This window comes from Delphinus delphis, chromosome 1, assembly GCF_949987515.2.
Source record: "Delphinus delphis chromosome 1, mDelDel1.2, whole genome shotgun sequence".
Classification (NCBI taxonomy): domain Eukaryota; kingdom Metazoa; phylum Chordata; class Mammalia; order Artiodactyla; family Delphinidae; genus Delphinus; species Delphinus delphis.
In genome coordinates, this window is record NC_082683.1 from 123,130,546 (window position 1) to 123,147,693 (window position 17,148).

General features: G+C 42.3%; 1 protein-coding gene across 1 annotated transcript in view; it reads right to left on the minus strand.

Moving 5' to 3' along the window:
* Positions 1 to 17,148, minus strand: part of GPA33 (glycoprotein A33) — a 37,058-nt gene that overhangs the window by 4,824 nt on the left and 15,086 nt on the right. Inside the window, exon 4 of the mRNA XM_060015167.1 lies at positions 11,814 to 11,966. Within this exon, the coding sequence (XP_059871150.1) occupies positions 11,814 to 11,966 (153 nt within the window). The remainder of the gene's footprint in view (positions 1 to 11,813; positions 11,967 to 17,148) is intronic.

Genomic DNA, 17,148 nt, shown 5'->3' on the forward strand with positions numbered 1-17,148 from the left:
TCAGATGAAGGAACAAGATAAAACCCCAGAAGAACAACTAAGTAAAGTAGAAATAGGAGGTCTACCTGAAAAAGAACTTTGAATAATGAGAGTGAAGACAATCCAAGATCTCAGAAAAAGAATGGAGGCACAGACCAAGAAGATACAAGAAATGATTAACAAAGAGCTAGAAGATATACAGAACAAACAAACAGACATGAATAATGCAATAACTGAAATGAAAAATACACTAGAAGGGATTAATAATAGAATAATTGAGGCAGAGAACAGATAAGTGAGCTGGAAGACAGAATGGTGGAAATCTCTGCCATGGAACAGAATAAAGAAAAAAGAATGAAAAGAAATGAGGACAGTTTAAGAGACCTCTGGGACAACATTAGAAACACCAACATTTGCATTAGAGGGGTCCCAGAAGGAGAAGAGAGAGAGAAAGGGCCATAAAAACTATTTGAAGAGATAATAGCTGAAAACTACCCTAAAATGGGAAAGGAAACAGTTAACCAAGTCCAGGAAGTGCAGAGAGTCCCATACAGGATAAACCCAAGAAGGAACATGTCAAGACACATATTAATCAAACTGACAAAAATTAAAGACAAAGAGAAAATACTAAAAGCAACAAGGGAAGAGCAACAGGTAACATACAAGGGAATCTCCATAAGGTTTTCAGCTGATTTTTTAGCCAAAATTCCGCAGGCCAGAATGGAGTGGCATAATATATTTAAAGTGATGAAAAGGGAACACCGACAAACTAGAGTACTCTACCCAGCAAGGCTCTTGTTCAGATTTGACAGAGAAATCAAAAGCCTTGCAGACAAGCAAAAGCTAAGAGAATTCAGCACCACCAAACCAGGTTTACAACAAAGCTAAAGGAACTTCTCTGGGCAGAAAAGAAAAGACCATAACTAGAAACAAGAAAATTACAAATGGAAAAACTCACCAGTAAAGGTAAACATAGATTAAAGGCAGGAAATCATCCATACACAAATATGATATCAAAATCACTAATCATGAGAAGAGAAGAGTACAAATGCAGGATATTGGAAATACATTTGAAATCAAAAGACCAGCAACTTAAAACAATCTTGTATATGTATAGTCTGCTATATCAAAACCTCATGATAGGGACTTCCCTGGTGGTCCAGTGATTGGGACTTTGCCTTCCAATGCAGGGGGTGTGGGTTTGGTCCCTAGTGGGAGAACTGGGATCGCACATGCCTCACGGCCAAAAGGCCAAGGCATAGAATAGACACAGTGTTGTGACATATTCAATGAAGGCTTTAGAAATGGTCCACATCAAAAAAAAAAAAAAATCTTTAAAAATAACCTCCTGATAACTGCAAACTGAAAATCTACAATAGATACACACACAAAAAAGAAAAAGGAATCCAAACAGAACACTAAAGTGAGTTATCAAATCACAAGAGAAGTGAACAAAAGACTAAGGAGGAAGAAAAGACCTACAAAAACAAATCCAAAACAATTAACAAAATGGCAATGAGAACATAATATCAATAAATACCTTAAACATATATGGATTAAATGCTCCAAGCAAAAGACATAGACTGGCTGAATGGATATAAAAACAAGACCCGTATATATGCTGTCTACAAAAGACACACTTCAGATCTAGAGACACATACAGACTGAAAGTGAGGGGATGGAAAAAGATATTCCATGCAAATGGAAATCAAAAGAGAGCTGGAGTAGCAATACTCATATCAGACAACATAGACTTTAAAATAAAGACTGTTACAAGGGACAAAGGACACTACATAATGATCAAGGGATCAATCCAAGAAGGAGCTATAACAATTGTAAATATATATCCACCCAACATAGGAGCACCTCAATACATAAGGCAAATGTTAACAGCCATAAAAGGAGAAATCAACAGTAACACAATAATAGTAGGGAACTTTAACATCATACTTACATCAATGGACAGATCATCCAGACAGAAAATCAATAACGAAACACAGGCCTCAAATGTCACATTAGACCAGATAGGCTTAATTGATATTTATAGATCATTCCATCCAAAAGCAACAGAATACACCTTCTTCTCAAGTGCACATGGAACATTCTCCAGGATAGATCACATGCTGGGCCACAAAGACAGCCTCGGTAAATTTAAGAAAATTAAAATCATATTAAGCATCTTTTCCGACCACAACACTACGAGATTAGAAATCAACTATAAGAAAAAAACTGTAAAGAACAAAAACACATGGAGGCTAAACAATATGCTACTAAACAGCCAATGGATCACTGAGGAAATCAAAAATACCTAGAGACAAGTGAAAATGAAAACATGATGTTTCAAAACCTATGGGACACAGCAAAAGCAGTTCTAAGAGAGAAGTTTATAGCAATACAATCTTACCTCAGGAAACAAGAAAAATCTCAGATAAACCACCTAACCTTACACCTAAAACAACTAGAGAAAGAAGAATGAAAAAAACCTAAACTTAGTAGAAGGAAATAAATCATAATGATTAGAGCAGAAATAAATGAAATAGAGATGAAGAAAACAATAGAAAAGAACAGTGAAACTAAAAGCTGGTTCTTTGAAAATATAAAAAAAAATGATAAACCTTTAGCCAGACTCATCAAGAAAAAAAAGGGAGAGGGCTCAAATCAATAAAATTAGAAATGAAAAAGAAGTAACAACTGACACTGCAGAAATACAAAGGATCATGAGAAATTACTACAAGCAGCTATATGCCAATAAAATGGACAACCTAGAAGAAATGGACAACCTGGAAGAAATGGACAAATTCTTAGAAAAGCACAACCTCCCAAGACTGAACCAGGAAGAAATAGAAAATATGAACAGACCAATCACAAGACTGAAATTGAAACTATGATTAAAACACTCTCAACAAACAAAATTCCAGTACCAGAGGGCTTCACAGGTGAATTCTATCAAACATTTAGAGAAGAGTTAACACCTATCCTTCTGAAACTCTTCCAAAAAATGGCAGAGGAAGGAATATTCCCAAACTCATTCTATGAGGCCACCATCACCCTGATACCAAAACCAGTCAAAGATACCACAGAAAAAGAAAATTACAGGCCAATATCACTGATAATCATAGGTGCAAAAATCCTCAAGAAAATACTAGCAAACCAAATCCAATAATACATTAAAAGGATCATACACCATGATCAAGTGAGATTTATCCCAGGGATGCAAGGATTTTTCAGTATCCACAAATCAGTCAGTGTGATACACCACATTGACAAATTGAAAAATAAAAACTATATGATCATCCCAATAGATGCAGAAAAAGCTTTTGACAAAATTCAACACCAATTTACAATAAAAACTCCAGAAAGTGGGCATAGAGGAAACATACCTCAACATAATAAAGACCGTATATAATAAACCCACAGCTGACATCATACTCAATGGTGAAAACCTGAAATCATTTCCTCTAAGATGAAGAACAAGACAAGGATGTCTGCTCTTGCCACTTTTATTCAACATAGTTTTGGAAGCCACGGTAATCAGAGAAGAAAAGGAATCCAAATCGGAAAAGAAGAAGTAAAGCTGTCACTGTTTGCAGATGACATGATACTATACATAGAGAATCCCAAAGATGCTATCAGAAAACTACTAGAGCTAATCAATGAATTTGGTAAAGTAGCAGGATACAAAATTAATGCACAGAAATCTCTGGCATTCCTATACACTAATGATGAAAAATCTGAAAATGAAATTAAGGAAACACTCCCATTTACCATGGCAACAAAAAGAATAAAATATCTAGGAATAAACCTACCTAAGGAGACAAAAGACCTGTATGCAGAAAATAATAAGACACTGATGAAAGAAATTAAAGATGATGCAAATAGATGGAGAGATATACCATGTTCCTGGATTGGAAGAATCAACATTGTGAAAATGACTCTACTACCCAAAGCAATCTACAGATTCAATGCAATCTCTATCAAACTACCACTGGCATTTTTCACAGAACTAGAACAAAAAATTTTGCAATTTGTATGGAAACACAAAAGACCTCAAATAGCCAAAGGAATCCTGAGAACGAAAAACGGAGCTGGAGGAATCAGGCTCCCTGAATTCAGACTATACTACAAAGCTACAGTAATCAAGAGAGTATGGTACTGGCACAAAAACAGAAATATAGATCAATAGAACAGGATAGAAAGCCCAGAGATAAACCCACGCACATACAGACACCTTATCTTTGATGAAGGAGGCGAGAATATACAGTGGAGAAAAGACAGCCTCTTCAATAAGTGGGGCTGGGAAAACTGGACAGGTACATGTAAAAGTATGAGATTAGAACACTCCCTAACACCATACACAAAAATAAGCTCAAAATGGATTAAAGATCTAAATGTAAGGCCAGAAATTATCAAACTCTTAGAGGAAAACATAGGCAGAACACTCTATGACATAAATCACAGCAAGATCCTTTTTGACCCACCTCCCAGAGAAATGGAAATAAAAACAAAAATAGACAAATGGGACCTCATGAAACTTCAAAGCTTTTGCACAGTAAAGGAAGCCATCAACAAGACCAAAAGACAACCCTCAGAATGGGAGAAAATATTTGCAAATGAAGCAACCTACAAAGGATTAATCTCCAAAATATACAAGCAGCTCATGCAGCTCAATAACACCAAAAAAGCAAACAACCCAATCCAAAAATGGGCAGAAGACCTAAATAGACATTTCTACAAAGAAGATATACAGATTGCCCACAAACACATGAAAGAATGCTCAACATCATTAATCATTAGAGAAATGCAAATCAAAACTACAATGAGGGCTTCCCTGGTGGCGCAGTGGTTGAGAGTCCGCCTGCCGATGCAGGGGACATGGGTTCATGCCCCGGTCCAGGAAGATCCCACATGCCGCGGAGCGGCTGGGCCCGTGAGCCATGGCCGCTGAGCCTGTGCGTCTGGAGCCTGTGCTCCTCAGTGGGAGAGCTCACGGCAGTGAGAGGCCCGCGTACCGCAAAAAAAAAAAAAAAAAAAAAGCATTGTTTACATAATTCAAAGAGTCATCAGTCATATACCACAATGTTCATTGCAGCTCTATTTACAATAGCCAGTACACAGAAGCAACCTAAGTGTCCATTGACAGATGAATGGATAAAGATGTGGCATATATATACAATGGAATACTACTCAGCCATAAAAAGAAACGAAATTGAGTTATTTGTAGTGAGGTGGATGTACCTACAGAGTGAAGTAAGTCAGAAAGAGAAAGACAAATACCATATGCTAACACATATATATGGAATCTAAGAAAAAAAAAAAAGGTCTTGAAGAACCTAGGGGTAAGACAGGAATAAAGACACAGACCTACTAGAGAATGGACTTGAGGATATGGGGGGGGGAGGGTAAGCTGTGACAAAGTGCGAGAGTGGCATGGACATATATACACTACCAAACATAAAATAGATAGCTAGTGGGAAGCAGTCGCATATCACAGGGAGATCAGCTCCGTCGTTTGTGACCACCTAGAGGGGTGGGATAGGGAGGGTGGGAGGGAGGGAGATGCAAGAGGGAAGAGATATGGGAACATATGTATATGTATAACTGATTCACTTTGTTATAAAGCAGAAAACTAACACACCATTGTAAAGCAATTATACCCCAAAAAAGATGTTTAAAAAAAAAAAAAAAAGCCCATTGAACAAGAGCAGAGGCCAGAGCGGGAGGCCATGAAGAGGCGGGCTCAACAAGAACGTGAGAATGCTGCCAAATACACCTCTTTGGGGAAACTGCAATTTTTCATTGAGACGGAAAAAGAAATGGAAATTGCTGACTACTCCGGATATGTAAAGTAAGAGCTGCTAGGATTGTTGGTGCCACCTTGGGGACCAGCTGTTCTTCCATATATAGATAAGATAGTATAAATTTCTCTATTTATTTTGATATATTTTAAAACAATAAAACTGAATAAATAAATGTAATGGAATTAATAGATGAGTAATAAACCTTTTGAATTTTGAGATGCTGCTAAAAAAGAAAGAAAGAAAATCCTAAAGATGCTACCAGAAAATTACTAGAGCTCATCAATGAATTCAGTAAAGTTACAGGATACAAAATTAACACAGAGGAATCTCTTGCATTCCTATACACTAACAATGAAAGACCCAAAAGAGAAATTAAGGAACAGTACCATTTACCATTGCATCAAAAAGAATAAAATACCTAGGAATAAACCTACCTCAGGAGGCAAAAGACCTGCATTCTGAAAACAAGAAGACACTGTTGAAAAAATTGAAGATGACACAAACAGATGGAAAGATATACCATGTTCCTGGGCTGGAAGAATCAATATTGTCAAAATAACTATACTCCCCAAGGCAATCTACAGATTCAACGTAAAGCCTATCAAATTACCAATAACATTTTTTGCAGATCTAGAACAAAAATCTTAAAGTTTGTATGGAAACACAAAAGACCCCAAATAGCCAAAGCAATCCTCAGAATGAAAAACAGAGCTGGAGGAATCAGGCTCCCTGACTTTAGACTACAAAGCTACAGTAATCAAAATAGTATGGTACTGGCACAAAGACAGACTTTTAGATCGATGGAACAGGACACAACGCCCAGAAATAAACCCACTCATCTATGGTCAATTAATCTATGACAAAGGAGGCAAGAACATACAATGGAGAAAAGACAATCTCTTCAATAAGTGGTTCTGGAAAAACTGGACAGCCACATGTAAAAGAATGAAATCATAACATTCTCTAACACCATACACAAAAATAAACTCAGGATGGATTAAAGACCTCAATGTAAGACTGGACACTGTAAAACTCTTAGAGGAAAATATAGGCAGAACTGTGTTCGACATAAATCACAGAAATATTTTTTTGGATCCACCTCCTAGAGTAATGAAAATAAAACCAAAAATAAACAAATGGGACCTAATTAAACTTAAAAGATTTTGCACAGCAAAGAGAACCATAAACAAAATGAAGAGACAACCCACAGAGTGGGAGAAAATATTTGCAAAAGAAGCAGCCGATGTATTAATCTCCAAAATATACAAACAGCTCATGCAGCTCTATGTAAAAAAACAAACAACCCAATCAAAAAAATTGGCAGAAGATCTAAATAGACATTTCTCCAAAGAAGACATACAGATGGCCAAAAAGCACATGAAAAGATGCTCCATGTCACTAATTATCAAAGAAATGCAAATCATAGCTACAATGAGGTATCACCTCACTCCAGTCAGAATGGCCATCATCAAAAAATCTACAAACCATAAATGCTGGAGAGGGTGTGGAGAAAATGGAACCCTCCTACACTGTTTGTGGGAATGTAAATTGGTACAGCTACTAGGGAGAACAGTATGGAGGTTCCTTAAAAACCTGAAAATAGAGCTACCATATGATCCAGCAATACCACTCCTGGGCATATGTCTGAAGAAAAACATACTTTGAGAAGTTACATGCACCCCAGTGTCCATTGCAGCACTATTTACAACAGCCAATACATGGAAGCAACCTAAATGTCCATCAACAGATGAATGGATAAAGAAGATGTAGTACATTACATATATACAATGGAATATTACTCAGCCATAAAAAAGAATGAAATAATGCCATTTGTAGTAACATGGATGAACCTAGAGATTATCATACTAGGTGAAGTAAGTCAGACAAAGACAAATAGTATGTGATATCACTTATAAGTGGAACCTAAAAAAATGATACAAATGAACGTATTTACAAAACAGAAACAGACTCACAGACAGAAAAACTTATGGTTACCAAAGGGGAAAAGTTGGGGTGGGGGAGGGATAAATTTGGAGTTTGGGATTAACATATACACACTACTATACATAAAAATGATAATCAACAAGGACCTACTGTATAGAACAGGGAACTCTACTCAATATTCTATAATAACCTAAATGGGAAAAGAATCTGAAAAAGAATAGATATATGTATATGTAAAACTGAATCACTTTGCTGTACACCTGAAACTAACACAATATTGTAAAACAACTATAATAGAAAATAAAAATTTTTTAAAAGGAAAGAAAAAAATTATAAAAGTACTGGATGCTCATTACAAGAATCTATACATGTATTATATTACACTCATTACAAAAATATATACATATTATACAAGAATTTATGACATAAAACTATTACTTCAATTCAGTCCAATGTTTATATGCTCATCACATCAGCTCCAAACAAGATGATGAGGGTCCCTGTCCTCTTGGCGTTTCCAGTATATAAGACAAGACAGACATGAAACAATGGTGATTACAGGGTGTTTTATAGAGTTCAAAATGGAAGTGCAATTTGATTTTAATCTCACTTGAAGGGTCAGGGAAAGCCTCTATGAAGAGCAGAGAATAAAATAAAAATCATCTGTAATATCACCAGCTGTAAATAACAGCACTTTGATTTGAAGTTATTTTCTTCCAATCTTCTTCACATACACTTTCTTCAGATTCTTCCCTTGAAACCCAGCATGCTATTCTCTGGATACTCATTTTCTATAAAATGCTACCCTTTCTATCCTAGAATTCCATACCTTGGTGCATTTTCTGGAATACTGCTTACATGTGATGTTAATATATGTTACTGAGAAAGTGGTCTACGACCAAAGCAAGTTTAGAAATCATTGAGTTAGAGCTTCCGATGTGCTAACGAGCACTGGGCATCTCCAACAGGGGGTTTCGATATTAATGGTCTCATTTTCTAAACCAATTGGATTTTTGTATTTTTAAGAGGCATCTTGAAGGAACACAAGAGCATTCTGGGAAATGCTCTATGACCCTGGGCAATGTTTCAGGGGTGTATAGCTCTTATCAGAGTCCCACTATTTTAGCACGTGAAACTCAGTCTATGTGTTAAATGTACACAGCACACTGCAGACAGATAGAAGGCAGAAGACCTCAGACTCCTCCAGGACCTTCCCAATTATCAGAGCCCAGCTTGGAGCTCCTGGCCTTGTTTAAGATGTGGGAACATGTGGCATCCTAGGCCAGAGTCAGCACTATCCTGCCCCAGTTTCTCAAAACGAACAATGGACATTATAAGCTACTTTTGGATTAACCAGTGCACACACATTGCCACAAGACCTGCTTTGATTCTGATCTGGGGCTCTCAAGCCCCTTTTCTTTTTGGAAAGGACCCAATAGTTCCTGAAATCTTGCTACAATGAATGTTTCCGCTGCAGTGGCGACACCTTGTGGTCAAGAAGGGAAATGCACAGGACAATAGGGCTCCCACATTCCTTCTGCTCCAGCTGGGGAGAGGTTTACCTCCAGAGAAGCCCTGGTCTGCCAGAGACACTGATGTCAAATTGACAAGATTTAACTTTCCTGCCCCCCACCCTCCTTTCTTGACATCCAGATTACTACTCCTTCAGTACATGAATCTCAGCTGACTGGGACAGTTCAGAGCTATCACATATGTGACCTCCTCTTACTCTTTTCGTAGCCTTTCGGGAAGGCAGTATAATGATAGTCCCAGGATTTCACATGAAGATATTAAGCATCAGAGAGGTTGTGAGTGACTTAAGCTACAAAGTGGAGAATTCGGGACTCAAATCCTTGTGTGCTGATTCCAGATTCCCTGTTCTTTTTTCTGCTGGCTTGCCTCCACTGATCCAAGTCAAAGGAAGCAATCTCTAATGCTGAGAATTCTGTCTTTAGATGTAGGAGGGTTGAGGAACTCTGCTCCCCAAATTGCCCACTGTGGACTTTTAAAATGTCTTAAAGGTCAGAAAGGGGTTTGGACTGACCCACAGAAGAAGAAGACACAACAGACGCTCTAGGGCCCCGTGAGGTAGGCGGAGCCAAAGGCTTTGAGAACCACTCCCACCTCACAGCACCAACCAGATGCAAGCTTGTGTTGTTATTACCATTAACCATGCTTTTCTGGGTCACTCCCAGGTCCCAGTTCTGACTCTGAGTAAATCTTATCTAGAGGCAAGATAAATCTTTTCCAAAGTAACTAAGTGCATCTCCCTTTAACCTACTTTCATGCCCTCAGGTTTCTCCTCTTTTGGATCACTGAAAAACTAAGCTTTGGTTTCTAACAAGCAGAGGAGTCTTTCCTGATGGAGGCAGGAGAGCTGTGAGTTGGGTGCCCGTTTCCTACAGGGCAGAGGCCAGCCTCCCTAGCCTGATGCACAGGCCCTGCGCGATCTCTCATCGCCGCTTTTCTTACGGCGGTACCTCCCATCCTTTCCACATGTGTGGTTCCTGTGCTGTTCTCCAAGCTTGGCCTACTCATCCTTGAGGACCCAGTCCAGATAACAGCTAATAATTCTACCAGACCCTGGTCTCAGCACTTTATACATACTTTTATTTAATCTTCACAACATCCCTATGAAGTAAATACTAGTTTCATGCCCTTTTTATAGATGTACAAATGAAGGCACGGAGAGGCTAAGTAACTTGCCAAGGTCACACAGCTAACAAGTGGCAGGGCCAGGATTCAAGCCCACGCCGTGCTCCTAACCAACATGATCTCCTGCCAGCTCAAGGGCCCCCACCTTGAAGAAACCTTCTTTGACCCCTTTATGCATATTCTGGGTTCCAGCACCACTGGATACAAACTATTGCAGCATTTACCACCTTGTAACCCTCAGCTTTGGGCTCACCTGTACACACTTTGCTGGAAGGTCAGACCAACCACTGTCCGTGGCTGACCTTCTGCGACCATTGCTGGAGTCCCTGGGCTGTTCACAGGCCAGAGGAGAGCTGCCACATGGTTTTGACACATTCAATAAAACTTGCCAACCAGAAATATGTAAACAAAACCAGAAGCTTGTCGAAATCCACAATATATCTTCTATTTTACATTGAATAGAGTGGGTTCTACTAATTCCTTTTTTACTTTTAAGAAGTTCTTGTTTTGCTCCCAAACAAATGAACAGTAGAGTGGGGAAGTTCACCCTGGTTTGACCGGAGCCCCTGTCTGTGCATTCACCCGGCAAGGCTCGCTCTCCTGTCCCATCTCCTCAGAACCGTTATCTACATCCACTGCTCTGCCTCCCACTTCCTTTCCACCCACACTGGACAGAAAGTCCTCCCAGAAGTTAATCCAATGGGACCTTCCAGGCCTTGTCTTTCTTGATCTTCAGGAGCGGTGAGTGCAGCTGGCCAGGCAGCCAGTGCGCACAGGGGCCCAGGGATTCCACCGGGGCTTTCCCACATCACTTGGCTCTAAGATAATGACAGTGGGATGTTTATACAGCTCTTTTTTTTCCCCTTTCTTTTTTTTTTTTTTTTTTCCGTTTGTTTCCTGACCAAAAGGTCAAATACCAAGCTGCCCTGTACAAAACCGGTCCCCTGACAACCATAGAAGAACCTACCATTTCCTTCCCTGAGAATTTGGGACCCTTAACGCACACCTGGTCCTGTAGTTGGGTGAGTTTGGGGGATGGGGATCCCCAGGGGAGTCTGAGATGGACCTGCCTGGGTAGGGGATGGGAATAGGAAATTCCCCACCCTTAGGTGGAGTCATAGAATTAGACTTGAGGCCTTATATGTATACTTTAGGACATAATCATAATCAACACTAAAATCCTACCTAGCGCTTTGGCACCAACTGGTTATTGATACTTGCTTACTCAAGAGAATTCAGTTACGGGGAATAAAGAAAACAAGTTAACATTTACTACGTTATTATTTCTCAAAACAACCTATGAGGCAGGTGCTATTAAGAGAAAATGCTGCTTAGAGAGATGGTCCAAGATATTGCAGTGCCAAATGCAGGGTGGAGGGAAAGGGGCAGCCTTCGGGGTTGGGGGGGTGGGCTGGCCTTCCTTGCTGACCCCGTTACCTGGTGCGACTGGACGCTCCTGGTGCAGGATGTCATAACTTTTCCAGCTGTACTGAGGGGCTGGGCAGCCCTCCTTGGATTGGCAGGTCAGCTGGATGTTGCTCCCAATCACAGTCTCTCCCTCGATGCTGCAGTCTGGCTTGGAGGGTGGCACTGTGTAGGGGAGGGGCCAAAGAGAAGCCATGAATTAGTTGGCGCTTGGTGATAGCCACCCCCCCACCCCAAACACACACACAAACGAAATACTGCCTTGTTTGTTTACAGGCAGAGAAATGTGGAGACCATTCTTAGCTCACAGGCCATATAAAACAGTCTGAAGCCTGGATTTGGCTGTAGTTTGCCTATCCTTGGTTTCAATGAAAGCCTCTCTCTCTGAAGCCCTTCAATGCTAACTTCTTAGGAATGTTACCTTCACTTAAGCATTACCGTCTTCCCGTGCTTTGCTGGTAAAATGCAATTGCCACAAGTGACTGGGTGACAGGAGAGACCCCTGGTGGCAGCAGGGTTACGTGCGGGGTGGAGAATGAGGGTTGAGGGGATGGAGGGGCCGGAAGGAGCAGACACAAGAAAAGGAAAGCCCACAGAAAGAAGGTTACGGTACTGCCCTGGTGGCGCAGTGGTTAAGAATCCACCTGCCAATGCAGGGAACTCAGGTTCAAGCCCTGGTCTGGGAAGATCCCACATGCCACGGAGCAACTAAGCCCATGCACCACAACTACTGAGCCTGTGCCCTAGAGACTGTGAGCCACAACTACTGAAGCCCACGCGCCTGGAGCCTGGGCTCCACAACAAGAGAAGACACCTCAATGAGAAGCCCACGCTCCCCAACGAAGAGTAGCCCCCGCTCACCGCAACTAGAGAAAGCCTACGTACAGCAACGAAGACCCAACGCAGCCAAAAATCATAAACAAATAAAATAAAATTTATTAACAAAAAAGAAAGAAAGAAAGAAAGGAGGTTACCAAAACCAACTGACGACCCTCAACTCACAAGCCTAACCTGATCTCCCAGAATTCCTGAAGACCTTAAGCCAGGGTCTTTCACTCAGCACTGTTAGTTAACATACTGCTGTGTAGAGTGGTTTGTTCTACAAAACCTATCAGGCACCTACAGTATGCCTGTCATTGCTGGGCGTGGGGATGACATAGTGAGTGAGTTTTCATGTTCAAGGAGTCCAGTGGGGACAATAGACAAGTAATCAAACAAGGACCAGGCAGGAGGCAAGGATGCTGAGACAGGACAGGCACAACAAGGGACACTGACCCAATCACAAAGCCAATAGTAGACGTGACTGGCGGAGGGGGGCGGGCAGAGAAAGAGAGGGGAGGGCACTCCAGGCAAAGGGAGCAGCCTGTGCAAAGAAGCATCGAGTATGCCTGGGACTTCAGGTCGTGTCCTTGAGGGTGGGAAGAGGACGACACCCGGTAGAGAGGACTATTACTGGAATTCCCCAGTGGCAGGCTTGTCCCCTCTGCTTCTTTCTTTATGTGCCCCCTTGGATGGCTTGCTTGCCCCAGTAAATAGCGCTGCCCTTTCTACAATCTAGACTGCACAGGTGCATGGTCACTGGGCATGGCGGGTGAATTCCAATCTCTGTTTGGCCCAGAGTTGCCAGGAGAAGCCACCCAGGACACATCTCTCCCCTCTAGCGCCACAGCCCATGAGATTTCCTCTCTGACACTGGTGGTGGTGGCTGGGTGTGCCCCACGTCTCCTGCTATCTTAGTGAGGGCCAGCCAGGCATGGGGTGAGCATGGGGCAAATCAGAGGCATTTCCTACTGCCACCCCCAATCGGACAGTCCCTAAACCTAAAAGGCCCCAGGTTCAAGGACAGGACTCAGGTATCCAGGCCCAGACCCACAGGACTGAAGCAGCCTGGGAAGGGAGAGGCTGCTACCCGCAGGCCACTCTCACAAGCTGCCCTCCCGTCCTCCCTGCTGACCCAGCAAGCAGGCACCTGGTGGACAGAGAAAGTGAGCATCACTTCCGAGGAGACCCGAACCAGGTCAGGGTTGCTAAGTCAAGCTTTATCTCTTGAGCTCTCCAGAGGGACAGGAATATCCCTCCCCACCGATCAAAACCGTCACCTTTGTTTCCAGGTACGCCTTTACCAGGAAGCTAAGCCTTGATTCCACAAAAAGAGAGCCGGCCACAAATGTAATACCACCTTCAAAGTCTCACATTGGCTCAGAGTCATGCTAAATGTGCATGCCTGGTAGCCAAGCCTTTCCACGACCAGGTTTCTTTGTAATACAAGCAAAAAGGAGAGAGAAGGGACTGGGGCAAATGAGCACCTAGAGAAACACAGAAAATCATGCTGAACATACCCGAAGACTAGCTTTCTTCTTTTAATGCCAACAGCTGCCATTTGCCAGTAGGCAGTGGTTTTTTTGTTTTGTTTTGTTTTTAATATTTATTTATTTATTTGGCTGCACGGGGTCTCAGTTGCGGCGTGCTAGTTGCCGGCATGCAAACTTGGTTGTGGCCTGTGGGATCTAGTTCCCTGACCAGGGATCAAACCCTGGCCCTCTGCATCGGGAGCACGGAGTCTTAGCCACTGGACCACCAGGGAAGTCCCAAGACTAGCTTTCTTATACCACCATTTGCTGAGGAAAAATTATTAAAAGCAAACCCTTAATCCACTCCCAGGCAGCAGTAGAGATAATGGCAAACAAGGACCAACCATCCCCTAAGAGACCCACCTTATGGAGGAACGTATCAGGGTCCTTTCCCAGGGCCCTTAACCTCGGCCCCCAAACTGCCTTCCCGACTCACCTCATCCTAGGCACCCCCAGCCCTCGCTCAGTTCAGACCCCTCCCTGAAGCTCCCCTTCTCAGTCCCCACCGTCAAGAACAGCTAGGACCTTGAATCAGACAGATCTAGTTCAGACTGCCCTTCTACCCGCTGCGGGGGGGTGTGAGACCCGCGGGGACTCTTGTGGATCTCGGATTCTCAGTTGGTGCGTCCCATCTCCCAAAACCGAATGCAGATACCACCTGAATACGTCTGCGTCCCGCCGCAGACGTCAGGGGGCGCCAGAGGCCGGGGAGACGACCTATCCTGCCCGGCGGCGCCAGGTCCCCGATACCCGGGCCAGGTGGTTTCCCCGCGGTGACCAAGAGGGCGCGCGCCCCGCCTCGGTCCGGAAGCTCCGTGTTCGCGCCAGTTTACTGTGAGGTCACGCAGCACGAGTGGGTGGACCCACAAAATTAAAGCCCTTCTCCCTAAAATTAGCCCAGCAGCAAAGCCATTCGGAAAGAAAACTTTAAAAAAAAAAAAGGATTTTTACTGGGTTTCTTAACATATAGTACCAAATTATCTTTTTTTAAAGCAAAACATTCTTTTCACCGAGTTGCATAATTTCAGATTAAATTTGTAGCCTTTGCCCTTCGAGTTAACTAATTCCTCTCTTAAAATGCAGCTGGCCCTGAGAGGGGAGGGGAAATCGGGATATTCGCACCTGAGTGGGTTCCCGCTGCCTTCCCCGAAACCAGCTTGCTGCCAGAAGAAAGTAGGAGCTATTTAAGGGAAGCCAGAGGAGACAGAATTAGCCCGAGAAGGACCAGGTGGGTCAAAGTGAGGGACTCAGCTGCGGGTGAATCAGGGCAAGGGGAGGGATGGGAGTGGGGTGGGTGACGGGACAGTGCAGAATACAGAAGAGAAACAGGAGAAAATTGCTCATTTTCCTGGCTGGGTAGTGTCTCCCCCAGGAGCTAATGCAAATAAAATTAACCGCTATGCACGCAAAACGGTTTGATGCAACATTAATTACAATAGCTTAAATTGGAAACAGCCTGAGTGTCCGGTCCAGGGACAGAGGGACTCTGCGTCCGCTTGCTGGAGTGGCATGAAGCTTAAAGAACAGTAAGTGCTAAGATAGCAAGAAGTGTTAGGTGATGTGGAATGAAAAGAGAAAAGTGCCAGTCGTTAAGCTACAAATTCAGTTACGTACATACATAAGCATGTGGATGGGATCTGGAAGAAAACATGGAGAAATATAAAACCCAGTGATATAGGTGAATGTCTTTCTTTGCTTGTTTCTTCTTCTTTTTTTAAATTAGTTTTTTAAAGAGGCAAGGGATCACCAAACACAGTTATTTGTTTATTTGTGTCTGGACTAAGGTTGTTGTAGCCGGGGAATAAGAACAGGACAGCAGAGCAGAAACAGGCTTCTTTCTAACAACCTGTGCATTAGATATTTTGACATAAGGAGCCCTCCACAAATAGGTAGAATCCCCTGATTCAATGGAGCCGGTAGAAAAACACATCATGGCACTCCACCTAGACTGGGGCAACTAAAACACAGCTGTAAAAATGCTATAAGATGATAAAATGTGGTGGTGTCAGCCTTGTCCATGAGATTAGGGGAGGATGTTCCCAAAGCTCTAAAAGCATCAGAGCTCCCCATGAAAACCCTGAAATAAACATCCATGCACTCACAGGGTGGCAGGGCTTCAGTGTCCCAGACCCTAAGCTGAGACCTTCAGTGCGGAAGAGCAATTACAGAACCTCAGTTTTCAGTGAGTGATGTTTCCAAGATGGGTATGTCCTGTGGACAAATGAAGGCAATGGGCACATCCAGGGCTGGCATTGCTCTGCCCCTTCAACCTTCTTTCACTGGCATGGGCTCAAGAAGGGAAAAATACAAGTTAATGCTGTGACATGATAAAACATATGGGCAAGTCTACATCTGCCATAGAGTGAAAGAGAGAGTATACCGATAAGTAAGCCTAGAAGAGTTTGGGACTCATCCAGAATTGGAAGGGCTGCTGGTTGGGAATGGCAAACTTACAGGGTGGAACGGTGAAGGGCTTTGGATTTAATTTCCATCAAAGCTTGGATACCTTCTAGTGGTCGTTTAACCTCTCAAGTCTCAGTGTTCCCTTCTATGAAATATGAGTGTTAATACCCACTTTCACAGATGTATTGCAAAGGTTCAATGAGATCATATCCATAAAGCACTTAGTGAGATGCCTGGCACATAGCAGGCCCTCAATAAATGATAGCTGTTATGATTGTGAATTTGTGTTATCTATAACAACTCTATACAGGCAAAGGTCATTGGAAGTTGATGGTAGTTTTCCCTCCATTTAAGAGGGATCCCTCTGGTTTTCAGAGCAGGAAGACACAGAGAGATTGGGTATTTGGTTACATGGAATGGGTGCAGTTTCCTGCCCTCCTCCTCTACAACTAAGTAAACACCTTAATCCTCATTTGGCCACAGAAAGTCTGGAATTCTATCATTAGAGATTCACCAATGTTGAAGGTCAGAAAATCTCATATACCATCTTCCTTAATATCCTTAAAATGTCATTCCTTTGCAAATTAAAATGC